Source organism: Apteryx mantelli, chromosome 31, assembly GCF_036417845.1.
Source record: "Apteryx mantelli isolate bAptMan1 chromosome 31, bAptMan1.hap1, whole genome shotgun sequence".
In the NCBI taxonomy this organism is placed as follows: Eukaryota; Metazoa; Chordata; class Aves; order Apterygiformes; family Apterygidae; genus Apteryx; species Apteryx mantelli.
In genome coordinates, this window is record NC_090008.1 from 518,907 (window position 1) to 542,511 (window position 23,605).

At 58.3% G+C, this 23,605-nt stretch overlaps 3 protein-coding genes and 2 non-coding genes across 13 annotated transcripts in view; all 5 read right to left on the bottom strand.

Moving 5' to 3' along the window:
• Window positions 1-450: 450 nt before the first annotated feature.
• On the bottom strand, window positions 451-3,432 carry AQP10 (aquaporin 10). Its single transcript, XM_067313306.1, has 6 exons — window positions 2,932-3,432; window positions 2,010-2,136; window positions 1,662-1,799; window positions 1,111-1,229; window positions 825-1,042; window positions 451-746 (listed from the first exon to the last, which is right to left on the bottom strand). Exons 1-6 carry the CDS (start codon window positions 3,034-3,036, stop codon window positions 563-565), a joined length of 891 nt encoding a protein of 296 aa, XP_067169407.1. The 5' UTR covers window positions 3,037-3,432; the 3' UTR covers window positions 451-562.
• A 282-nt stretch (window positions 3,433-3,714) lies between these two features.
• On the bottom strand, window positions 3,715-5,965 carry HAX1 (HCLS1 associated protein X-1). The gene is made up of 7 exons (XM_067313288.1): window positions 5,864-5,965; window positions 5,277-5,476; window positions 4,999-5,144; window positions 4,831-4,876; window positions 4,564-4,679; window positions 4,262-4,412; window positions 3,715-4,180 (listed from the first exon to the last, which is right to left on the bottom strand). Exons 1-7 carry the CDS (start codon window positions 5,914-5,916, stop codon window positions 4,062-4,064), a joined length of 831 nt encoding a protein of 276 aa, XP_067169389.1. The 5' UTR covers window positions 5,917-5,965; the 3' UTR covers window positions 3,715-4,061.
• A 1,923-nt stretch (window positions 5,966-7,888) lies between these two features.
• The window catches only part of UBAP2L (ubiquitin associated protein 2 like), a 33,344-nt gene continuing 17,627 nt past the window's right edge, over window positions 7,889-23,605 (bottom strand). For 3 of the 9 annotated variants that reach the window (XM_067313446.1, XM_067313450.1, XM_067313454.1), the window contains 18 exons: window positions 23,121-23,292; window positions 22,038-22,239; window positions 20,389-20,666; window positions 19,781-19,953; window positions 18,683-18,872; window positions 17,943-17,997; window positions 17,286-17,460; window positions 16,569-16,641; window positions 15,687-15,882; window positions 15,499-15,587; window positions 14,687-14,740; window positions 13,942-14,023; window positions 12,108-12,325; window positions 11,911-12,016; window positions 10,548-10,615; window positions 9,994-10,191; window positions 9,487-9,537; window positions 7,889-8,805 (listed from right to left, as the gene is read on the bottom strand). In XM_067313446.1, coding sequence (XP_067169547.1) covers window positions 8,710-8,805; window positions 9,487-9,537; window positions 9,994-10,191; window positions 10,548-10,615; window positions 11,911-12,016; window positions 12,108-12,325; window positions 13,942-14,023; window positions 14,687-14,740; window positions 15,499-15,587; window positions 15,687-15,882; window positions 16,569-16,641; window positions 17,286-17,460; window positions 17,943-17,997; window positions 18,683-18,872; window positions 19,781-19,953; window positions 20,389-20,666; window positions 22,038-22,239; window positions 23,121-23,292 — 2,476 coding nt within the window. In that variant the 3' untranslated portion in view covers window positions 7,889-8,709. The remainder of the gene's footprint in view (window positions 8,806-9,486; window positions 9,538-9,993; window positions 10,192-10,547; window positions 10,616-11,910; window positions 12,017-12,107; window positions 12,326-13,941; window positions 14,024-14,686; window positions 14,741-15,498; window positions 15,588-15,686; window positions 15,883-16,568; window positions 16,642-17,285; window positions 17,461-17,942; window positions 17,998-18,682; window positions 18,873-19,780; window positions 19,954-20,388; window positions 20,667-22,037; window positions 22,240-23,120; window positions 23,293-23,605) is intronic. The other 6 variants (XM_067313453.1, XM_067313449.1, XM_067313447.1 and 3 more) reach the window with 5 other exon arrangements.
• On the bottom strand, window positions 14,123-14,257 carry LOC136994669 (small nucleolar RNA SNORA58). Its single transcript, XR_010886645.1, has one exon. It is a non-coding gene; the product is annotated as a small nucleolar RNA SNORA58 (small nucleolar RNA).
• On the bottom strand, window positions 19,384-19,520 carry LOC136994670 (small nucleolar RNA SNORA58). Its single transcript, XR_010886646.1, has one exon. It is a non-coding gene; the product is annotated as a small nucleolar RNA SNORA58 (small nucleolar RNA).

Below are 23,605 nucleotides of genomic sequence, written 5' to 3' on the forward strand. Positions count from 1 at the left end.
GAGGGAGCATCCGCAAGGGATCTCACGGGTGCAGGGAGCAGGGTGCATCCCCAGGAGATCCCAGGGGTGCTGGGACCATTCCCGGGGATCCCATGGGTGCAGAGAGGAGGGAACATCCGCAAGGGATCTCATGGGTGCAGGGAGCAGGGTGCATCCCCAGGAGATCCCAGGGGTGCTGGGACCATTCCCGGGGATCCCATGGGTGCAGAGAGGAGGGAGCATCCGCAAGGGATCTCACGGGTGCAGGGAGCAGGGTGCATCCCCGGGGTGCAGGGAGCATCCCAAGGGGTCCCATGGGTGCAGGGGGAAGCACGTGGCCGGGGGGGCCGGGGTGCAGGCCCCGGGCGCAGCCGGAGGGAGCCCACTGAAACCCCCCGCGGCCGACTCCGCTCACTGGGCACCGTCCCCGCAGCACACACGGACACCGAGGTCCACGGACACGGACACGGGTGACACCTCCTGCCTCCTCGGGGCTCCTTTATTGGCGCCGCAGAAGCCCGGTGCCCAGGGGGACCACACCGCCCACGTCCCCAGGGCCGCGGCACAGAAGTCACTTGTCCCCTTAGGGCGTCCTGGTGGCGATGGGGATCATGATGTTCTTCTCGACGCCGGGGCCGTCGCAGGCCGGGGCCGCGCTCTCCTCCGCCGGGTGGTGAAAGGCCACGAAGAGCTGGTAAAGGGCCGAGCCGGCCACGGCGCCCAGCAGCGGGGCCACCATGGGCACCCACCACCAGCCGTTGCCCCTGCTGGTGACAGAGCCCGGGGCACGGTGGGGCCAGGGCCGCGGTGGCGCCCGCCTGCCTGCCGCCCACCCCCGTACCCACCTGAACACCTCGGAGCCCCAGCCCGCCACGTAGGTGAAGAGCCGGGGCCCGAAATCCCGCGCCGGGTTGATGGGGCAGCCGCAGTTGGAGCCCATGGAGAGCTCGATGGAGAAGACCAGCAGGGCCACGGCCACCGGCTCCAGGCCCCTGGGGATGCCGTTGTTGCGGGGGTCCCCGATGGCCAGGACGTCGGCCACCAGCAGCCCGGTGCCCATCACCTGCGGGGCCGGGCGGCAGCTCAGCGCCCGCCGGCCCCGCGCCGCAGCCGCCCGCCCCCGCCACCCACCTGGTCGAGGAAGCCGTTGCGGAGCGAGAGGTAGTCGGCCGGGTAGGTGGCGAAGATGGAGGCGGTTTCCCTGGGGCCGGAGACGGCCAGGGTGCCGTTGCTGTAGTGCTGGATGGCGTCTGCGGAGGCAAGGCAGAGCCGGGGGAAAGCCTGGGCCACCCTGCCGCGGCCCGCAGGGTCCCAAGGGTGCAGGGAGCAGGGTGCATCCCAGGGGGTCCCATGGGTGCAGGGAGCAGGGTGCATCCAAGGGGATCCCATGGGTGCAGGGAGCAGGGTGCATCCCTGGGGGTCCCATGGGTGCAGGGAGCAGGGTGCATGCCCAGGGGGTCCCATGGGTGCAGGGATTGGGGTGCACCCTGGGTGCAGGGAGCACCCGCGGCACACTGTCCCGGCACCGACCCCCATGCCGAGCATCCTCCCCACCGTATTTGCCACGTGTGCACCCACAGCTACCCCACAGCACGTGCCACCTCGCCCCATGGCACCCGAGGGAGCGGGGTGCATCCCAAATGGGTGCTGGGGCCGCGGGGGGCGCGGGGGCTCCTGCCTACCATAGTAGAGGGCGTAGACGGCGCCCGCGGAGAGGAAAGCTCCCAGGGTCTGCACAGTGAGGAAGATGGGAAATTTCCACCAGGGGAACTGCGCCAGCGTGCACAGGGCGAGGGAAAAAGCCGGGTTCAGGTGGGCCCCTGCAAGAGAGCCGCCAGGAAGGGCTGGGGGGGACGGGCAGCAAGGCCGGCGCACGCAGCCGGAGCTGGGCCGAAGGGTCCGCGGGGCGCGGAGCTGGCGAAGGCCGGGGTTGATGCCGCTTGGTGGCCAGGAACAGGCAGGGGACGGCAGGAACGAGGGCAGAGCGGAGCCCTGGGGCGGCGGGGGGCCGGGGATGGCGCCAGCCTCACCTGAGACGCCGCCGGCCATGTAAATTGCCACCATAACGGCCAGGGCCCCGGCCAGGTAGGAGGTGAGGAGGTCGCCCTTGGTGCCCGAGCTGGTGACCGTCTGCGCCGACCCGCCCAGGGTGATGAGCTGCACGAGAGGGGGACGGCTCTGAGCAGGCGCTCGCCCGCCCCGGCCCCCCACGGCGCCCGCCGCCCCCTCGCCTCGCCCCCGCGCGACGCCGGCTGCCCAGGAGGGGGAACAAGCCACGGCAAAGGCTTGGCCACTCTGGTGCCTCTTCCTGCACACTCTCTATGGTACCGCTTGGGTCCGGTTGAGCACAGGGCTCCCAGGTGCCCTGGGCTCTCGCTCTCCGCTCAGGATGGGGGACACGTGCGGATGTGTTCGCTGGGCAACGTGCGGAGCGGCTGGTCTTGCTCCCAGTTTTTGATGACAAGGTGAAAATTTTATCAGTTATTAAGTATACTTAATAACTTCCCAGCCGGGAAGCTGGGGGAAGATGTGCTGCTGGCAGGTGCCAACGTCCACGCGCGTGGGATCCGGCCCGCCGTGCTCCAGTACAGCTCGCGAGCCCCGACCTTTGCCTGATTTGGGGAGGATCGCGGCAGGGGGTGTCAAGGCACGCGTCTTCCCAGCTCCACTCCCTCGGCGCCGCGCGGCAGCACCCGCGTCCTTATCGCGCCGCGGCTAAGGCTGTATCGTGCCGCAGGAACAGGGTCCAAGGGGGAGCTCAGGTGAGCGCAGCGCAGCCCGCGCCAGGCCGGGGCGTCTGCTGGAGCGGGGCAACCCCCCTCCCGCCCCCCAGGGACGGACGAGGGACGGGGCAACGCCGGCAGCCTGGGGCTGCTGGGAACCAGCGGGGTCCCCGAAGCCTTCGGTCCCTGCCCGCCGCCGCCGCCCTTCACCCCCACGCGCCCCGCTCACGATGAGCACGAAGACGGCCAGCAGCTCGGCCAGGCATTCCCGCGCCAGCTGGTTGCGGATGCGGAGCAGGGCCCGGGCCCTCTTCAAGAAGGGAGCGGAGACCATGGGGCCGGCCGGGCGCGGAGGCAGCGGAGGCTCCTTCCCGGCGCGGTGGTGTTTTTATGAGCCCCGGGCTGGGGTGGGTGATAACGCGCAGACTTTAAACCAATCAGGGCCGCGCCGCCGCGGGGAGGCACCTCGCCGGGCCAGGGACCAGAGTCCCACCCGGAGCCGCGGCGCCTCGGGGCAGCCGGACCCCGGCTGCCACCCCACGGCAGGGGGCTACGGGGGCAGGACCGGAGCCGGGCACGTGGCGCGCTCCGGGTCCCGAGCAGCAGGGAAGGCGACTAGGGGAGGGCCGGGCCCTTGCTCAAGGCAGCGGGCGCAGCCCCACGCCGCCGCTCAGCGCAGCAGTTTCCCCTCCGGCAAGCCCCCGCCCTTCCCTGCCGCATCGCATCCCTGCGGCCGGCGCAGGCAGCACTAATGAAACGGCCTTGGAAAGGCTCCCGGACGGGGCCCTCGAGAGCGGCCCAGGGGAGGCGTTAGCACGGGGCCGCGGGAGCTAATGAAACAGAAGAGGGAAGCTGGGCCGGCGCGAGGCCAGGGCGGATGAGCCCGGCAGCCGTCCGCGCCCCGAAATCCATCTCGGCGAGGGGAGCGCGGCTCCCTGGCGGCGCCCGAAGGAGCCTCGCAGGCAGCCGTTAGCATAAATAGACTTTATTTTTCGGCACACACACACACACACACACACACACACTCGGCCCCACGGGGGGGGGGGGGGGGCAGTGGCTCAGCGGCACCCCGGAAAGCAGCCCCCGCCCGGGCGCCGGGTCCCAGCAGACTCCGACGCGCCTGCAATGAAAACGGGCTGTGAGGAGGGGCCACATCCCGCCACCCTCCCGGGGGCGCGGAGCGGGGCAGCCCCGGCCCCCAAGCTTTGGGGGACGCAGCCCGGGCCGCCCCCCAGGCCCATCCCCACGGCCCCTGGGAAGCCCCGGGCTCCCCCCCGACGGAGCAGCTCCGTGGGGCGGAGAGGGGCCACGGCCATCCTGCACGTATGGATGCTCCTGGCACCACTCGGCGGGACGCAGCTACCAGCCGGAGAACCAGCGTCGGAAGAGGCGGCCCAGCGCAGACGAGGAGTCGCTGGTGCCGGGAGCGCAGAGCTCGTCGTGCTGCTGCCAGGCGTCGGCGAACCGCGCCAGCTCCCCTGCGGGCAGCGAGGGGAGGGCTGGTTCGGAGGGTCCCGGCCCGCCGCCCGCGCCCCATCCGCCCCCCGCCCCGCACTCACGGTCGTCCATGTTGACCACCTCCTCCCGGTAGTCTCTGCTCTCCCCGTCCTCCTTGGTGGTGGCGATGAAGGCCTGGTCGCCCCTGCGGCGCGTCACCGTCATCTCCCGGCGGCCCTGGCTGTCCTGCACGGTCCGGCGCTCCTCCACCGCCTGCGCACAGAGCACCAGCCGCGTCGCACGCCGAGCCCGCGTCCCGGGGACGCTGCCGGGGCCCCTGGCGCCACGCGGGAAGGCGCTGGGGACAGCGGGCCGCGTCGCCCGTGGCCCGTCCTTCGCCTGCGGCAGCGCAGAGGACGCTCACCCCGTCAGGGAGGGTCACTTTGGTGATGGAGACGCTCTGGAAATAAGAGCGGGGCTTCGGCTCGTCTGGTTGCAGGATGGTCCCCAGCCCCGCAGAGGAGACCTGGGAGTCCAGATCTGCACGGAAGACGCGAGCCCGTGAGAGCGGGGCGCAGCGGACGGTCCCAGCCGGGACAAACCGCTGCCGCGGGGGAGGCAGAGGAGACACTGGCGCCCGCGGCCAGAGCGGCGCTACGCGGCCCCGCTCCCCCGCTGAGCGGCCACCGACCTTGATCTTCCTTGAGGCCAGGAGGAGCCGGCTGAGGGTCTTCCCGCTGCAAGGCAAAGCCGGACACCAGTGAGGAGGAGGCAGAGCGTGGCGGGGCACCCGCGGGCTCCGTCGCCCACGAGGGGAAGGGCCGTGGCGGCAGCATGGGGCAGCGCAGCCCTCACCCACCCCCAGGAAGGGTCTCCAGGGCCGCTGGGCCGGCTCGCAGGCGGCACCGGGGCCTTCCGGGGGCGCCGGACCGTCCGGGTGCTTCAGCATGGAGTCCCGCAGCGGCCGCCCCGCGCCGTCCTCACCGGGGCTGGGCAGGGGGAGCCCTGGGGGGGCAGCGGGGGGTCAGGGCCGGGCACCCCACGGCGCTGCCAGCCCCGGGGCTCCGTTATCCGCCCCCCCCAGAGCCCCGGAGCCCCGCGGGGCCCCGGCCGGGGCGGCCCCATGCCTGTCCCCACCAAAGGGCTGGGGGGGCCCGGCCCCGGCGCCCCCGAAGGCGCCCAGCAGCTCGCCCACGTCGCGCAGCAGCTCCTCGAAGCCGCAGAAGCCGAAGTGCTCGGGGGGCCGCGGCGGGGCCCAGCCGTCGCCGTCACCATCACCATCGTCCTCCTCGTCCTCCTCGTCCCACGCCGCGTCGCCGAAGAGCGGGTCCCGGGGCCTGCGGGGCGCAGCGCTGAGCCCCACGGGCCACCGGGCCGGGGGGGCACCGGGGCAGGGGTACCGGGGAGGGGGGGGGGGAGGTCAGGGCCCTGTGAGTGCCGGGATCAGGGTCCCGGGGACAGGCCCGGGGGCTGCCGAGGACGAGGGGGCACCGAGAAGGCCCAGGGGCACCGGGAAGGCCCAGCCCGAGGGCACCGGAAAGGCCCGGAGGCACCGGGAAGGCCCGAGGGCACCGGAAAGGCCCGGAGGCACCGGGAAGGCCCGAGGGCACCGGGAAGGCCCAGCCCGAGGGCACCGGGAAGGCCGAGGCCGCCGCGAGCGCGCGGCAGGGGAGGGACGCGGCGGCCCCCGGGGCCGAGCGGCGGCGCGGAGCGGCGGCCGGTACCTGCGCGCCCCCGGGAAGCCGAAGAAGCCGCGGAACACGTCGTAAAAGCTCATCCCGCTGCTGCCGCAAAGCGCCGCCGCCGCCGCCGCCTCCCGGCTGCCGTAGGGCGGGCCGCGGCCGCCGCAAAGCGCCGCCGAGCGTCGCAAGGCGCCGGGGCCCGGGCGGCACCAGCGCGGCCCTTAGCGAGGAGCGGAATCACGGAGCCCCGCGGGGCCGGGCTCGGGGCCAGCGTGGGCCCGTCCCGGGGCTTCGGCCCGTCCCGGGGCTCAGAGTCATTCCCGGGGCTCCGGCCCGTCCCCGGGGCTCAGGCCTCGGCCCATCCCCGGGGCTCCGGTCTTTCCCCGGGGCTCCGGGCCCATCCCGGGGCTCCAGTCCGTCCCCGGGGCTCAGAGTCATTCCCGGGGCTCCGGCCCGTCCCCGGGGCTCCAGTCCATCCCCGGGGCTCAGGCCTCATCCCCGGGGCTCTGGTCCGTCCCCGGGGCTCCGGTCTTCCCCCGGGGCTCCAGTCATTCCCGGGGCTCTGTCCCATCCCCGGGGCTCCAGTCTTTCCCCGGGGCTCTGGGTCCATCCCAGGGCGATGCTCTGCACGGACATCGGGGCAGGGCGGTTCGCGGGGAGCCGGGGGGCCTCTGCCCTGCCTGGCTGCGAGCCCGGAGCCGGGAGCCGCCCCGGAGCCCCCCGTGCTGCCCCCGCCGCCCCCGGGAGCCAGCGGGCTCCAGCCCACATCGCCCTCCGGCCCCGCGCGCGTCCGTCCGGCTCCCGCCGGGGCAGCGGCTGCCCGCGGCCTCGCGGATCCGGGCGCGGCTGGGTGGTTGCGACCGGCTGCGGCTGTGGCTGCGGCTCCCTCCCGCAGCGCTGCCGTGAGCCAGGTCCCAACGGGGTCCCCGGGGCTGGATTTGGGGCGAAGCGCAGCTCCAGGGCTCGGACCTGCTCCCGCACGGAGCAGCGCAGCACGGCGGGGACCGGCCGGAGAGGAGGCTGCGTCGGAGCCGCGTCCACCTGGGCCGGCAGCCTCGAGGGTGCAGGCCTGTCCCTGGCCGCCGGCCAGGTCCCACCTCGGGGCTGCGTCTTCTCGGCCTTTCCCGAGGGAGCCGGGAGCGGCGGGCCGGCCGAGGGACCGGCCTCGAAGAACCGGATGCGCTCGCGCAGGTCGATGCGGGGGACGGCGGCGTGTGGCTGGGGCAGCCGCTCGCGCAGGGGGCGCACGGAGAAGGGCCGCGGCGGGATCCCCCCAGGGCCGCCTGCGCTCGGCTCCATCCTTGCAGGAGCCGGGTCCCCAGCTCGTCCCTCTAGGTTCCTGGACTGGATCCGTCCATCCCGGGATGCTCCGGCAGGGCCAAGCATCTCACTCCTGCGGGGCCAGAGCACAGGGGGGGCTCAGGGCATGTGGGGAGTTGGTGCCTGCCCCCCCTGCAGCCCCCCAGCCCCCTTACCTGCCAGCGCCGCCCCGCTCGAGCCCCACAGCCGCCCTTCCGCAGCGGCTCCCGCGCTTTTTTTGAGGGCGGCGAGTGGGAGCGGAAGGCAGCTCTGCCCCACAGCTCTGCACGCCGCCAGCCCCGCACCCACACGGCTTCCTGCTGCGCCGCGGCTTCCCCTCACCCGCCCCGTGGCCAGGGGGACGGGGACAGGGGGGCCTGGCTGCATGAGGACCCCCCCTCCAGTGCATCCCTGCCTCCGTGCAAGGTGCCAACGGCTCCGGCACAGCAGCTGCCAGGGGGATGCAGCCCCCGCCAAGGAGCTGCCTCCAACATGGGGATACGGAGGCAGTGCCAAGCCCGGGACTCCTGCCCGGGGAAGGGACAGCAAAAACCAGCAGCGATGCAGCCCCGGGGCTGCGGCTGCTGCAGGGCCAGGCCGGTAGCCAGGGCTGCAGGGGGGAAAAATAAAACCTGCAAGGAAAAAAAAAAAAAGCTGGAGGCGCTGCTGGCCTCCAGGGAACCAACCTCCCGCTGCCCAGGGCTCCCCGCACCCTGCGCCAAAAATACTAAACAAGGCTCAGAAGGTAGGTATTAAAAAATACACACATCACTTTGTGATCTTTATTCTCTTTAGTAAATAACCCACACGGGGCTTCATTTGAAGTGACCAGTTTGAACTGAAAAATACAAGATCTGGACTGCATAGAAAAAAAGACCAAAAAATAAACCAAAAGCAGAAGATACTTACAGCGTGCAAGGGGGCGGGGGCAGGACCTGCACTCGGGGCCCACAGGGAGGGGGGCAGATGGAGAACAGAAAATAACGGGGTGCCCTCCATGGCTCCTCGGGGCTGGTTGCAGAGAGCAGCGGAGTGTGGGTGAGGAAATGAGAGAACTACAGGACGGCGTGGGGTTTTTGTTTTTATATACAAGACACATTTATCCATTAAATTTAGAACACGGTACAAAAAAACACTTCAACTAATTCATCTTACAATGCTGTTCATATCAATTACTGTTCTTATTCCTAATAATAAGGGGGTTTGCTGTAGGCGACTCGCAGCTTCCACTCCTTTGGATCCAAGAGGTTCTAGGGCAGCAGGAGGCGTGGGGAGGGGCAGGGGAGAAGGGAGAAAGGAGTAAAAACCAAAAAAGGCCCCTACGGCAAACGGTTCAGAATCTGAATGCAGAGAGAGAGAAAAAAAAAGAAAAAAATACAAATTCTATATTACATACAACAGGAAAGGTGGCTGAAAACAGACAACGCAGAGCCGCCTGCCGGGCCGCCCTGCCCTGCCCTGCCCCAGGGGCTGCGGGGCCCGGGCGCTGCCCTGCGGCAGGGCGCTCTCCTCCCCGGGGATCCTTCGGCGTCGGGTTCGGTGGGATTTCTCTTCCGGAAGCGAGTGGTGGGCGGGGGGCCGCTCGGGCCTCAGTTGGCGCCCCAGCTGTAGCTGTTGTAGGCAGACTTGTTGGCCTGGGATTTCTGGGGGATGGAGCTGCCTTGGCTGCGCTGCCCGGAGCCGCTCTGCGGGGAGGGGGCAAGAAGGGGAAGCAGAGGGTTATCGCGAGGGAAGCGGGTGCCTCGGTCCCAGGGTCCCAGCCCCGGCCTGCGCCGCAGGGCGACACCGGCACGGTGTCTCAGGCAGCTCGAGCTCGGTCGTGGGCAGCGCCATCCCCGCGGAACGGCTCCGGCCGGCAGGGCCTGCAGACCCCCAGGCGCTCGGGGCCGCGGCTCCTCAGCGCTCCGCCGACCCGCCTCGGCCCAGCACGAGCTCCCCGGGGCCTGCGGCCACGCGGCCCGGGCTGCCTTCTGCACCGAGCGCCCGGCACGGCCTGCGGGCAACCCTCACGCGATGCTGTCCGCTGCCCCAGCGGCCACAGAGCCTCCCCCGCCACACGAGCCGCTCTGCGCCTTCCTCCAGGCCAGCACCGCATCCAACAGCGCCGGCGGCAAGGGCCCCGGCGGCTCTGCGGGGGCTGCCGCTCGGCCGCGCGGCAGGGAGAGGGTGAGAGGGGGAAGGGGGTGAGCACGGGGGGTGTGTGTCTGTGCGCGCGGGTGTGTGTGGTGCACATACTGACTGAGGGCCTCTCTCCTCGCCTGGCAGGACCACGGGGAGAGAAGGAAGGGGCTACGTGAGCCTGGGGGGCCTTAGGGGCGGGGGAGACCCCAGGGCAAGTGCAATGCATTATCAGAGAGGTTCATTACCTGGTCTTCCTGCTGGCGTTGGCAGCACAGTATCATCTGCAAATATGGAAGCTGTTGCAGTACCAGGATATGTAAAATAAAGGGACAAACTATGACAATAGAAATCCACGGTTAGACCTGCAAGCTACGGCGGGGTTGTGGCTGGTGGCGAGTAACCCCTTTACTGCTGGCCTGCGAAGCCGCCATTCCGAGGAACGGGGAGGTCAGGACGTACCAGGTATGTCTGCGTGAAGGGGCACTACCCGAACGTACCTGGTACAGCCCAGCAGCAATGGGGCCGTGCCGAGCACCCCCCAGCCGAGCGCACCCCGGCCCTTCCTCACCTCTTGCTCTTATAGGCCCTGTGTGTATGTGCAGGTGTGAGCATGTGCGTGTCACCGCGTGTCTGCGCGTGTCCGCTGTGGGGCGTGAGGGAGGGAGGGAGAGGGGGGCCAGGGGAGCGAGAGCCCTAGGAGACACCCGGCAAGGGCCTGGGGGAGGGAGGGAGGGAGGGAGGGGGTCGCTTACCTGCCCGTCCTGCTGCAGGTGGTGGTGGAGGATCTGCGAGTGGGGCTGCTGATGCGGGGTCAGGATGTGCATGAAGGGGGTGGGAGGGTACGCCGCAGCCGTCGCAGGGTTGATGGGGCCGCCGCTGCCTAGCGCCGAAGGCAAGTTGAAGGAGGCTGCCGGGGTTCCAGTGTGAAATCCCTGCTTCTCGAAGGATTGCTGGCAAGGAGACGCCAACGGTAGAGTAAGGGCTGGGCACCTGGGCCGGGCTCCTCTGCCTCTTTCAGGCAGGGTCTGCCCCTTCCCAGCACCACAGGTCACGGCCCCAGCCACGGACAGGGCAGGGGAGCCTGCACGGTGCAGAGACTGGAAACAACTGCTGCGCACGACCCTCCCCACCCTGCATGGGTTCAGAATTGCCCCAGGTTGGGAGAGGCCATACATTTCGCTCTGTTCTCCCTGTCCAGCTGCTCCATGGGGAAGAAGCCTCATCACCCATGGAGACTGCATTAGGGCCAGGGTTTTGCTCCCCAGCGAAGCGGCACCTTCCCAGAGAGCAGGCAAGAGACACTAACCTGAGTTTTGGAGTAGACAGAGCCCGAGATGTCTGGCACTCCTGTATTACTGGATGTCACAGATACACCTGGGGAGGAGGAAATACGGAAGGAACTATGAGGAAATAGGCAACAGCCACCAGTTCAGCAGGAGCTACTGCCAGTAACACCAGCACCACAGGTAGCAAAGAGCTCTAGTGGCCCAGCAGACCAGTAAGGTTTGGAGACAGCTGTCTTCCAAGAGAGCAGAGTCTGGAAAAGGCCAGGTCACAATGTGCCTGTATGTGTTGAGGTTTCTCTCGGTCTGGACAACACCACTCTGCTGAATGCCTACAGAAACAAATGCATGTGCCTGTTGCCACCCAGAGAAACACGTGTTTTTGAAAAATGGAGAAAGGAGCAACTCCGAGAGGAGCCAAGGCGTTGTAGCAGGTAGGCAATAACACAAGCTCCCAGCTTGACGTGGTGGCAAGAAGGGCTAAAGAGCTCCTTGGCCACAAGTCAGGGAATTCCAGGTAAAGGTGACTCAACTCCGTAGGCTGGCATGGCTGGTGCCACAATCAGCAACACTGGCACACAGCCCACGTTTCTGATGCCCACAGTTTCTAAAGGGTGGCGGTATAGGAGGAAAGCCTCCGCAGTCATTTGAGGGCTGGAAAGTGTTGCGATGAGAGAGATTTGAAGGACTCAGTGCTTGGTTTCTCAGGAAGATGATTAAGGTAACTTATTACAGAGTGAAGCATCTTTGTGAAGAGGAAAAAAGTCCTCAAAGGCTCCAGTGCAGTGAAAGAAGGCATGATAGGAACCTAAAGGCTGGAAGCAGGATCTAAAGGTAGGCCCTTTATAAAATCAGCAGAAAAATTAACCAACGAATCCCAATACCAAGAGAAGCAGCAGGTTCACAACTTTCTGGCATCTTTGAATTAAGACAAGACACTTTCTAGAAAACATGCATTTGCCAAACAAGCCAGACAGTAGTCAAATAAGTTCCCAGGCTCAAATATGGAATGATTTTTTTATCTATTGATTACATACAGGCAGTAAAAGATGCAATTATGTGGCAACTTCTTGTTTTAAACTCTGACACAACACAAGTGTTCCAGACCTCAGCCATCCAACTGTGGCTCTCAGAGGAGGGTGCGAAACACTCTGTACTCCTCAAATCTACATCAGACCTGCTAACACAGGACAAGCCTGGGCCTTTTCAAGGAGAATCAAGTGACATGCAAGTTGCATCAAGGCCGTTTTCCCTTGCAATCCATTCCGGATGCTGCTGGAGACACTAACAGAACAGTCCCCTCATCCTGGCAGTGAGGCTGAACAAGCCCTGCCGCTGCCGATAGCAACTCTGCCGATGAGAAACACGGTCTGCCAGGCCTCTTACCAGTGCTGTATCCATGAGAGCCATAGCCGCTGGGCTGCTGGAAAGGGGTTGCTGATGCATTGACGCTGACATTCACACCATGCTGCTTGGAAGAGGTAGGAGCAACCTAATGGGTGGAGAGGAGCAGAGTGTGAGAGGAGCTCTTGCTGCGTTGCGCTCTCGACCCAGATCCCCAGTCCTGCCTCCGGGACACTCACAGGGAACACGGCGGGCCCATACTGGAAGGTGCTAGGGAGCCCTGGTACCCCTGTGTAGTACGGCAGACTGGTGTAACTGTAGCCAGGAGGCAGCGCCGGGTTCAGGAACGTCTGCTGCGTTGTGTGGTGAGTCTGTGTCTGGCTCTGCTGAGGCTGGGCCAACGTTGTTGCAGGAGCGGGCGAAGAGGCATCACCTCGACCAAACTTTGTTAAGTCACCTGGAATAAATGAGAAGGGAGACTGAAGAACATACATATCATCTATCTTAATCTAGAGGTGACACAGCTTTCGATCAACAGCGGCTGAACCAATGCCTCCCCCAGCTACTAAGGGCTGCCGTGCTTGCAGTCTTTCCCCTCGGATCCCTGCATGCAAGTGCCAGGTAGATAATACATAAAGCTAAGCTGTTAGCCGCTTCCCTGTTCTGCATATCCCTTGCACCACCGAAGGACCGAGAGCAGACGACTTTGGCGAAGAGGGGAAAGCCACAGCAGCTAAGCTGCAGTGCTGTGCAGCCTGATGTCAGCCCATGATCCAGCACGAGATAAACCCTGCCACTGGCCACCTGCACAAGAATGGAGCCCAGATGCTAGAGCTCTCCCTAAGCCATCTCAGTGCATCAACAGCAACCCTAAAAACAACTCGCTCCAGAACCAGACCAGAGGCAGCAGCCTGGGGGCCCTGTCCTACCAGCAAACAGCTCCTCACTGAAGATAAAGAGTCAAATATCTTCCAGCTGAAGATACGTGAATGGCCTCTTTCTTACAGGGCTGCTCACACCTCCCTCCTCTTCCTTGTATCATGGCACCGAATCAAATGCGCTGCAGAGGCCCAGCAGCCCTCGGAGAATACTCGGAAACATCACTTCCTCTCTTCCTAGCTAGCAGTCTGGGCACTGCGCGAGGGCTTGGCTTCGGGGCTTGGGGAAGCCTCCGTTTGCTCTTCTTTATGAGCACCTGCTTGGCTCTTTCATTCAAACACTCTCCCTATTCAGGGCTCACACAGTAAGGCAGTGAATTTCTCAATGCTGCTCCAACTCACAGGCAAGTCCAGGATAGCTACAAACATTAATTATCACCGAAGTTAGCTTGGCACATTATGTATGCAACAGTCCATCATCCCGAGCTTGGGGTTTGAACCTCAACATGCTGGGCAAAAGCGCTTTTGCACTATCAAGGTCCCGCTGAAGCAGGGAAGAAGCAATGCTGGAAAAGGAGCGAACCACAAACCACAACAAGTCCTGAAGTGCAGGAAAGCCCAGAGCAACTGCTGCTCACAGGTTTCAGTGCTTCACTCAATCAGCAGCTAGAAGGCACCAACCAAGGTCAATGAAAAAAAGTCACTCACTGGGCATTTGATTTAATTTTGACAAAGATTCTAAACATCCTGCTTGCTTTAACCATGAGATTGCTGCATAGCTTTAAAAACTTCATTTAACCAGATATTCAACACTGATTTTACATTTCTTTACACTCTTATTCAAAGCGCCTGCAGAGCAGTGCTCACTGCTTAACTCCTGTCTCACCAAGACCTGAAAGGCAGTTCCACTTTTCTGCCTCCTGCATTCTTCCAGTCCTTCCTCACTCCCTTTCCAGCTGCTGCAGCAACTCCTACTTGTCCACATCTTTCTGGTAACATGCCTAGACATGACCAGATGGATCCAAGAGAAGTCAAGAACTTAGCTTCCGAGAAAAGCGCTACAGACTAAAGCGAGTACAGAAAGCTGGTGCAGACATAATTCCAGTGGACAACTGCAAAGGAAACTAATAAGCAGCAAGGTGTTCAGGAAGAACACTTGATTCGATACATAATCAGATTGATCCTTTTCCCCTACCAGAGTATGGATTGCTGCTCAGGCTGCCATCTCTTCCAGTCAGCGGGGTGGTGGGTGTAGGGAATGGGATGCTGTAGTAATCCTGAAGGATAAAAACATAAGAAGAAACTCCATAAGCTCTGTCCATACATATCAAGATGCATCTTCTGGAAAACAAGGTTTTCTGGGATGCGGCCACTAGATATGTTGGAGTATTGCAGTTCAGTCAGTCACATCAAGGCTGATGACAGCTTGCAGCAACTCCAGGTTTTTGTTGCATGCACCATCCCCCTCGTCTGGCTATCAGAAGAACCAGATAAGGTCTACTGGTATGCAGTCCTTAAACTGCCCGGACTTTCCCCAGCACAGCACAACACAGGGGACATACATCATACTCCTAAATAAAAAACAATTCTCAGAAGAGTGCTTAGTCACTGCCTCTTTCAAGGATCAGAGGCAAGTATCTGCAAGAACCCCTCTCAGCACTGTCAGACAACACAGCTTTGCCTACATTAGCTCATACATTCCCTAGCTCCACCATCAATGCTGCCGTCTGAACAACTAGTGCTATTAATTCCCAAGTGCAAAGGAGCAACTGATTAATTCATCACTATTGCCAAAGAGGTGCATCCTTTTAGCATCCCATTTTGCCAGCTCTTCAGGATGACTTCACAGCCTGACACGTCTGAACACCCAAAGCACGCAGCACAGGCTAGCTGCTGGGACTAGCGGAAGCAGTGTATCTGTGTTCATCTTCAGTACTCACCAATGGGAATCTCGTCTGGAGCATTTGCAAGTCATCGTATCCATACACCTGTGGCTAGAAAAGGAGCGGGAGGTGAGGTTAGGAACACAGACTGTGAATGTTCCAATCACATCGTTAGATAAAGCTAGAAGCAAGTGATCAGAGGCTACGCAATTATCCAAGCGCAGGCAGCCAGCATTCACAACTGCAAGACTGACAGTGTGAAGGGTTTTTTTCCGAGCCACCCAAACGAATGGTGAGCACCACTGCTTAGCACCACTGCTTCATACTGCTTAAAGCGGTGGCACTTGATAATCTTCCCTCTAGAAACTATTGCAACATTGACAGCTCTGTCTTTACCTTCAGGAAAAAACTGCAATGCAGCCCAAGACTTTGAGGCAGTCACCTCCCTTGTTCTGACTGGCCATTATCACACCACGCTGCTGATGCGGCTCCATGCTTTCATGAGCCATACTCCGACCAAGGGTCACTGCTCCCCAGAAGGTTGGGAAGGTCGCATAAAATGGGCGGACAATCCCTGCTCTGTGGTGAGCAGCATTACAGACATCTATCCCCATGGGCACATGGATTTCTCCTGCTCCTGTCCTATGGCAGACAGGACATCCAAACTCTTCCCACCCAGGGCAGCGCCACTGGGCTATTGTTAAAACATTTATATTACAAGGTCAACCATGTTAAATCTGCTCGACTGCACCTGGTGCCAACTTTGTTTCTTTGGCATGTTCCATCCCTCCCTCCTAGCTGAAGACAGGGCTGGGAGGATCTAGTGGCATGCCATACCGCTGCAAAGAGCCGGCAGTCGCCCCACTCACCGGATAGGCATGTAGTAACCCCGGAGCCATGATGTATGGATTAGGCAACAATGGTGGGACTCCAGGAGGGAGATTGGGAGGGGCTTTTCCTGAAGGAAAGGAAAAGGTGCACAGTGAAACAAAACAGCAGAAGCTGTTTCTTTGAGTCCCCACACCCTCCTCCTGTTTAGTAGTACCCAGGAAAGTACCTGATGTTGTTGCAACTGAGCTGCGAGTTGAGGCGGTCACTGTGGAGTTACTGCTGAGGCTGAGGCCCAGGCTGCTGACACTGCTGAGACTGGATGAAACACTCACCACTGGCGGAGCAGCTGATACCGTGCTGGAGGAGGTGGAGAAAGTGCTAGCAGAAGAATGGAGGCTTGCTTCACTCTCCACACTCGTGTGCTAGGGAAGGAGGAGAAGAGAGTTAGGAGATCAGGCAGATGTAACCGACCGGCTGCTGCAGGCTATAAAGAAACCTACTTTGCATCTGGCCTAAGTCCAAAGTCCTGATAGCAGCCAACCCCTAACGCTTCCAAGCCACTCATGCTGCTTTGTCCCAACATGCCTGTCTGCTGGGAGAAGCAGGACTAAACAGACGTTTGCAGCGGGGAGATTCACTCCGCTGCCGAGGCCAATAGCACTGGACTCCACACTCCAGGCATTCCAGCCATGAATATGCTTGGTGACACTCCATCAGCTACCAGTTCGATTTGATACCTGGTTGCAACTCTGCCTTTTCTGTGGCACTTTTCTCTCAACAGCTACTACAAGCTAGAAAGAAGCTGCTATTAAGTCTGAAACAGGCTGCATGTCAGAAAGCCTCGAGCCAGAGGTGCACACACCGTATTTTGAAGTAACCCTCCCTCCTCTCTGCACCCAGCATACAAAGTCCTCTGTGACACCACTAGGACAGGTGGCATTCTTCAGTGTGACAATGCGCTCACTAACCAGCAACCAGGCAATTCCTGTCACTATTGCATGTTGCAGACCCCTGCCAGCTGCACGTCCAAGGTAAGGAACATCAGCAGACCTCTCTGAGCTGAGCGAGAGTACAGGGCTACACAGTGCTAGAGCGCACCCAGACCCACCAGAAGAGTTGAAGTTGACGTTCGCCCAGAGGATGTAGATGAGGACAGACTGTTCTGCTGAGTGGGTAATGTACTGTGGAAGAAGGAAAAAACAGTCAATTCAAGGTGCAAAAGTCTGCATTGGTAGCACCAGGTCCACTACCACTTCTGGCTCCCCACCCACTCTATGAAAGGGGGCACAGCTCTGTTACCTGAAAAGACACTGATCATGTCCGAGAAACCCGTCAGGCCTAACTGTACCGAGACGCCCAATCAGTAAGAGTGCATCGTAACAAATCTAACAGCTCACAACCCAGGACTTGAAGTGGCAAGGCTTCCCAGACAGAGCACCTGCGCTGCCCTAAGGAGGAGGGCCTGGCTGCTTGCTGAGTGCCACCAGCACTCCAGCCGCATATGCGGTCCTCTCATATAATTCTGGATATTTAGATGTTTGTTGTCAGGGCAGTAGCAATAGCCAAGCAGCTCTAGATGGACCTAGTCCTCTTCAAGGAGGCATCTTTGGACAGGATGAGTTGCCTCTGGGAGCATCTCCCCACCCCGGCTGCATAGAGCCTATGTGAGAGAGACAAACTTTGACATTTACTGGATCCCTGGCATTAGCTAAACTGAATCCTACTGCTGTATCAGAGTATGGACCCCGAGTGGGAAGGAAGACTGCAGAGGCAACCAGGCAGAGCCTGGCATCTGCTTCTGTAGAAATTCATCCGCCAAGCTCACCTGCTGAGTTGGGCGGTGGTCGTACTGGGGAGCTCCTCACTGTGGCTCAGGCTGCTCAGAGCTGATGAGTGCTGGCTGGCTGTTGTCAGCAAGGATGAGGCAGATACCCCATCGTTTAGAGGCGTGATACTGGGAGCAGAGGGGGAATCAGATTTCACTGCGGGGCCTGTAGCACCTGTGAACAAAGTCTTTGTGTTAGGGGCAACTACTAGCAGCTCTTGGAGGACAACTCAGGGGCACAGAGCAGCAAAGGCCCAGCTGGAGGAGCTGGGAGACCTGGAGCTTCCCTCACTGCTGCCAACCAGTTCCACAGCTGTGACTGTGCCACTACGCTCTACGCCTCAGTTCACACCCACCAATACCACAGGGCCATTGGCTTTGCAAAGAGCTTCAAGATCTGTGAATGAGATGCCTTTCACAGACAAAAATCAGAGTAAATTGTCATCAGGGAGATGATATTAAAGCAAATCATCATGGATCTCACAGATCTATCAGCAGAAAGCTGAACATTTCAAGGTAAGCAAATAATGTTAGCGGCAGCAATCAGACCAGCAGGGAAAGAACTTGCTATTAGCAGAGATGAAGCTTTTCACCCAAAGCAAAGAGTACAAGGAGTACGAGAGACTTGGGATACCCACTGCCCTCACAGACACTTACCTTCAACGGCCTGTGTGTTTTGTAATGGCGTGGGTTGTACGGAACTGAAACCATTCTAAGGAAGGAAAAAAAAAGATTGGGCATTGCAGCTGCTCATTTTCAGAGGCACACTTGTCAAATCTGTTCCACACTCCCTCCCAAATCATGAAAAAGGCATGCTATCAACAAGTATCAGATGGCACCAGGACTGGTCCCAAGTTCAACTAGCCCAATGCCACAGCTGACCCCCTAGCATACGCTGAAAAAGAGTGCAAGAAGTCTCACTACTGCTGGTAGTCAGACTGGTTCAAAATCCTGAACCCAAGTTTTAGTCAAAACCGATGTTACTGTAACTACTCCCAGCACTGAATGTTTGTCAAGTATGCAAGACTCAAATCCCTAAGACAAAACTAAATCCTTGGCCTGAATGTCACTCTGCAGCAGGGTAATTACACATTGCATGAAACGTGGCCTGCAGTCAACTTAACCACTGTTCACATTTAACTCAATACCCCACAGTCTGGCCAGGGCCAGGGGGATCACAACCGGCACCAGTTCCCAGTGGCCTAGTCCCTGGCAAGCAAATACCGAATGGCTCTGGTACCAGCCAGAGGAAGGCTCTCGCAAGAGCCCACAAGCCACTTGGCGAGGCTGGAGGATCACAGAAACACTAGCTAAAACATTTTCCTCACTCCTTCCAAGACAGTGCTTCTCACACTACACTTAATCAGCACAAAGTGCGAGCAAAGCCATTTTCCTACCTTGGCCTGGGTCAGATCTTTCTGGGGTGAGGAAGAGATAGAATTTGGATATCGCCTTGTCTGTGTGGATCTCTGTTCGTACAGTGGTCCCTGAGCGCTGTTCTGGGAGGTAAACGTTGCTGTCTGTATTGTGCCGCTCTGGTAACCAGACTCCTGGCTTTGATTGGACGAAATTGTGGACGAAGATTCGCTACAAAGGAAAAAAGGAGTTTTCACTTTTCCCAAAGCAGCCCTGCTGCAAGCTGTTGACCCAGACTGTAGGGTCAGCATCTCAAATGTTCAAACTAAAGAGCTCCAAGCATTAGCATAAAGGCACCAGACAAAGCAGCCAACCAAACCAAGCACAGAAACATACCCAGAAAAGGGCTAGCCCAATACAGGAGAACACTGGCATCTATCTGCAGCCCTGCATCACAAAATGCTATGTTCTAGGTGATGTTACACAAGCTGTCGCCACTCAGTTCCCAGCACCCAAAGGACTGGCCAGATATCGAGGGCAGTCCAACAGAAGACAGGAAAACTTTGTTTTGGCAAGGCATCCTCACCTTAGATACATCTACTTCACCACGTTCTGGTTTGCCAGGCAAAGAGCATGACAAAGCACCCAGAACCTGTTCACCATGAAGGAAGAGCAGTTGCGCTGGGGATTCCCCTTCAGCATTTTCAGCAAAACAATTTAACTGCACCAGGAAACATTTGCTTTCTGTACAAGTACCACAGGCCAATCAGTCATAGATCTGCCTGAATGAGTCTGCTGGCAACTTATGCTTTGCTGTTGCATACACTGTCCCCCCTTTATGACCACAGGCAGTGTCAAAAAGGGTCTACTAGTATGCAGCATAACTAAAGCCTGACGAACAAGTTGCCTTCCAAAGCTATTGCTTGGATTAATCACAGCAGTCTCATTTATCTGCTAAAAGGGAATCTCTCTCTACCTCATATCTCACTTCCTTGCCCCACATTTTCCCTGAGCAGAGATGGGCTGAAGAACAAGCCCTTCTCAGTTACACTGCTCCCTCACGGTCCAAGGCATGCGGAATCAGCTTCTGTCCGCAACAGATGTGTGTCCCAGTTCTCTTCCTCATTCCCGGTCCTCACCTCGCAGTGCTGGTGTACAGGCTGCTTTGAGATTGGCTAACGGCGGCGCTTGTTGTGGGCGTCGATTCGTACTCCGAAAGAACAGGCTCCGAACCAAATTGTAATGCCCCGAACTGCAGGTTTAGCCCTGAGATATCTGCTGAGCCAGGCATTTCCACTGCAAGTGCAGGAATCTGCAAGGGAGGAAAACGCAAAAGGTCAGTCTCTCCTCAGGATGAGCACAGAAGAAAAAAATCCACCTCAGACAAGGGCAGACCAAATCAGGCAGAGAATTTAGCACAGAAACAGGTAGGCTCTTTGATGTCAGGCTGGAACATGCATCTCACTCCACTGCAGAGGAGCACAGAAAGTCCTCAAACAGCCTGAGCTTCTCAAAAATAACTTTAGCATCCATCCTCATTTCCCACATGATGGTAGTTACAGGCTTGCATCTTCTGAACTATTCTGCTTGCCTCTGTTCAACCCAGGAACACAAGCTTTTCTCTATCACCCCCACAAAAAACGATGCTAACATCAGAAAAGCCAAGCCCAGCCTCTCCCTCACCAGCTCGAAGGGAGTTTGCTGCAGCTCTAACACACAATGCAATGCCTCCTTCCCCAATCTGCACCTTTGATGTTAATGACGCTTTTTTCTTTTGCTGCTTCAGCTTCTGCTGTGCTGGCTGGGGACTGGACGACTGGTTGTCTGAGGACCCTGGGGACATCTGGGGAACAGGATTGGTTTTGCTGGGCAGCGGCGAAGAAGGGGGTGCCGGCACTGTCGTGGAGGCAGTCACCACAGGCTGTTTCTCCTGCATAAACACTTCTATCATGGTGGAAGTTGATGTGAAGGCCTGACGCTTGGTGAAGGGACTATGCACAGAAGAGTCTGTTGGGTTCTTGAGATCTACCAGAGGAGAGAGTTGAATTATCAGGATTTTTTTCCCCTTAAAATTTAAGCAAGTTCTAAAATTTCTCAATATCAAGAAAAATAAAGTGAGTCACACTATGCCTTCTCCTGGTGCCTGTTAAAAATCAGATCTTGTGAAACAGAATTCCCAAACCGCATGCATCATTTAGCACTTTAGTGTCCTGCCGAAGCAAACTGATGGTTCTGCAGAGTAGAGAACTCCAGCATCCCCACTCCCAACCTTGTGCTCTAACTGCCAACGTGAGCCTTTTAATCCCTTCTCCTGTCAGCTCTTTCTACCATCTCTACAGGACAGAGTGAGCTTGGACAGCAGAAGCCCTTTATCCTCCTATGAAGACTGGACTTCAAAGTCTCTTGTGTGGAGGCACCGCATGCCTGACTCCTGCAAGGCCTGACACCGCTTCCTTCCCTTTCTGTACCAGCACTGCTGCATTTCATTGCCTGATCTTTTCCTTGTAAGTAGTGGGTATCCTGGGAGCTACACCACCACTCAGGGCTGCCCACTCAACACCCCACACCACCCTCTTCCTTCACCGAAGCCTACTTAATACCACAGCTTACTAAAAACAACTCCTATGCTCTCCAGCTCTCCTCTGTGGCTCCTTGTCTGAAAAGATCAGGAGCTGCCAACACTGACTGTTACTAGGACAGGGCTCAATTTTTCTTCAGCTTAGATTTGAACCAGAGCCATCTCCCTATAGCAAGAAATAAAATGCACAAGCTGAAAGAAATGGCATCAGTACTCAACCACACTAGGGCTCAGCACTTCATCTGAAAAGCAGAAGCCTCTCAATAATCGCTGCTTATTCCCTCATGCTAGTTCAGAGGCAGAGTTACCTCTTGGCATTTAACAGTCACCAGAATCACATTCCTTTGCAAGAGACATCAGGTCAGCAGTGAGATGAGACTCATAAGTGTCTGAATTCAGGAACTATTCTCTGGAGGCACCCATTTTCAGATCTCTTCCCTGTTACATAGCTTTCCGCCAAAAAGTAGCTCTGCACGCTGTGCGGGACTTGGGAACACCAGATCCCTGGCCCAGAAGTTGGCTGGAATGACTAAGAGACAGACTGAATTTGACTGTTCTAAGTATAAAAAGAACAAGGACAGATTCTGATACAGTATTACGCTCTACTCTAGTCAGGAAATGTTTCCCACAAACTCATACCTACAATTCTTTTAGTTTCTCTAGCAAAGTTAGTTTGGTTGTGAACTTGAGGAGCATTTAGTCAAACGGCTTTAAGATCTGGCCCTCCATTTGAATCCCTCACACTGTTGACTGCAGCATGTTTCTGCAGATCTGGGAGAATGCTTTCCCAGTTGGGAAGCCATACTGCTTTTCCTTACCATACTGCACAAGAGACGAGGTCTGCGTAGTGGATCCCATGTCCCAAGAGGAGGCAGTGGTGCTCCCACCAGGCTGGGTGTGCTGAGCAGCCAGCTGAGCCAGAGCCTGGGCTGTCTTGAACTGCTCCAGGAACTGAGAACCTGTGGTACTGCTGCCTTTGGCCTCCCCAACATCTCCAAATCCTTTCCCCAGCATGCTCACCTGCAATTTCAGCAATGAAAGAACAAAGTCAGTGTCTCCCTTGGCTTGGAACTTAGTTCCAAGGACAGATACATCTCTTTTAACATAAGCTGAAATGTACTGTAACGTGCTTCTTCTCACTGCATGCCTCAGTTTAAGTCTTGAGCTCCATGTGCACATGCACACAGACACCACTAGCAAAGAAACTTCATACTTCTCTCTCAACCTTTATCAGGTGTGAGCACAGGTAAGCTTATTTGTTGCCTAATCCACATATTGTACAGTGCCATAGGAGCTCACCAAGAAAGTTAACACACAGGATCTTTAAAGAGGTACTAAATTATTCACACACATCCATCTCGCTAAAAAAGACAAACATCAGTAGAACTCGGCTTTTCAGTAATTGAGATGGTTTTGAAAACCCTTCCTGAACTATGTCACCATTAAGCGCACAATTTTTATTTCTTTTGCTGAAGTTATACAAAGAAGCATCTGTCCAGTTCTGTGCACATCTCTGATGCAGATTCAATACCTCCTTTCTTCATCCTTCAGTACAGAGCTGCTAGCATTTTATCTCATACCAAACTCCTAACCAGTTCCACTTCTCAGAAACTACAGGATTTGCAAGCTTCTGGACTGCAAAAGCTTTTGTTTTTCTCCAAGCAGGAAAGAAGCACATGTTACAAGTCTGACAAGGACAACAGGGGAGGAATTATTCCAATTATTTCTAATTAAATAATGAGTTCCAGACTCACAAATCATTCAAGTGGAGGACTATGCCACAAGAAGTAGAACAGGTGTCAGAACCACATTTTGTATATTGTCCAAGTGCAGATCAAGAACGTAACAGAAACCAACACTTAAAAAAACATCACGTTGGCAGAGAACAGTGTTTTCCTTACCATGCTGTGGTGAGAGAAGGTGTTACCAGAGGCAGGCTGGGATATAGCACTCTGCTTGGAATTGCTGAACACCAGCGGCTGGGCCAGGGAAGGAGCCTGGGAAGACTCCAGATTTGTTGACTCACTCTCCATAGAAGAGGGCGTCTTTCCCAGCAGTACTGCAAGATCAATTCTGGATAAACAAAGAGGATGAATCCACTGAGGTTAACAGAGGAGCTGACACATTCCCCACTTTCACCACAGCGGTATTCTACCTCCAGCCTCCCAATTTATACTTTCTGCCTTACATACCCCGATGAATCTGTGGAACACTATTTCACAACTGCCACTAGCAACCTCAGAAGAACAGAGACCAAGCAAGACCCTACAGGGTCTTCCATTTACATTCATAGAAAGCATACTTTAAACACAGAAACATGCCCCAAACCTGCTTCACAAAGAAATCTGAAGAACCAGTGGCAGAGCCTAGAATAAAACTCAAATCC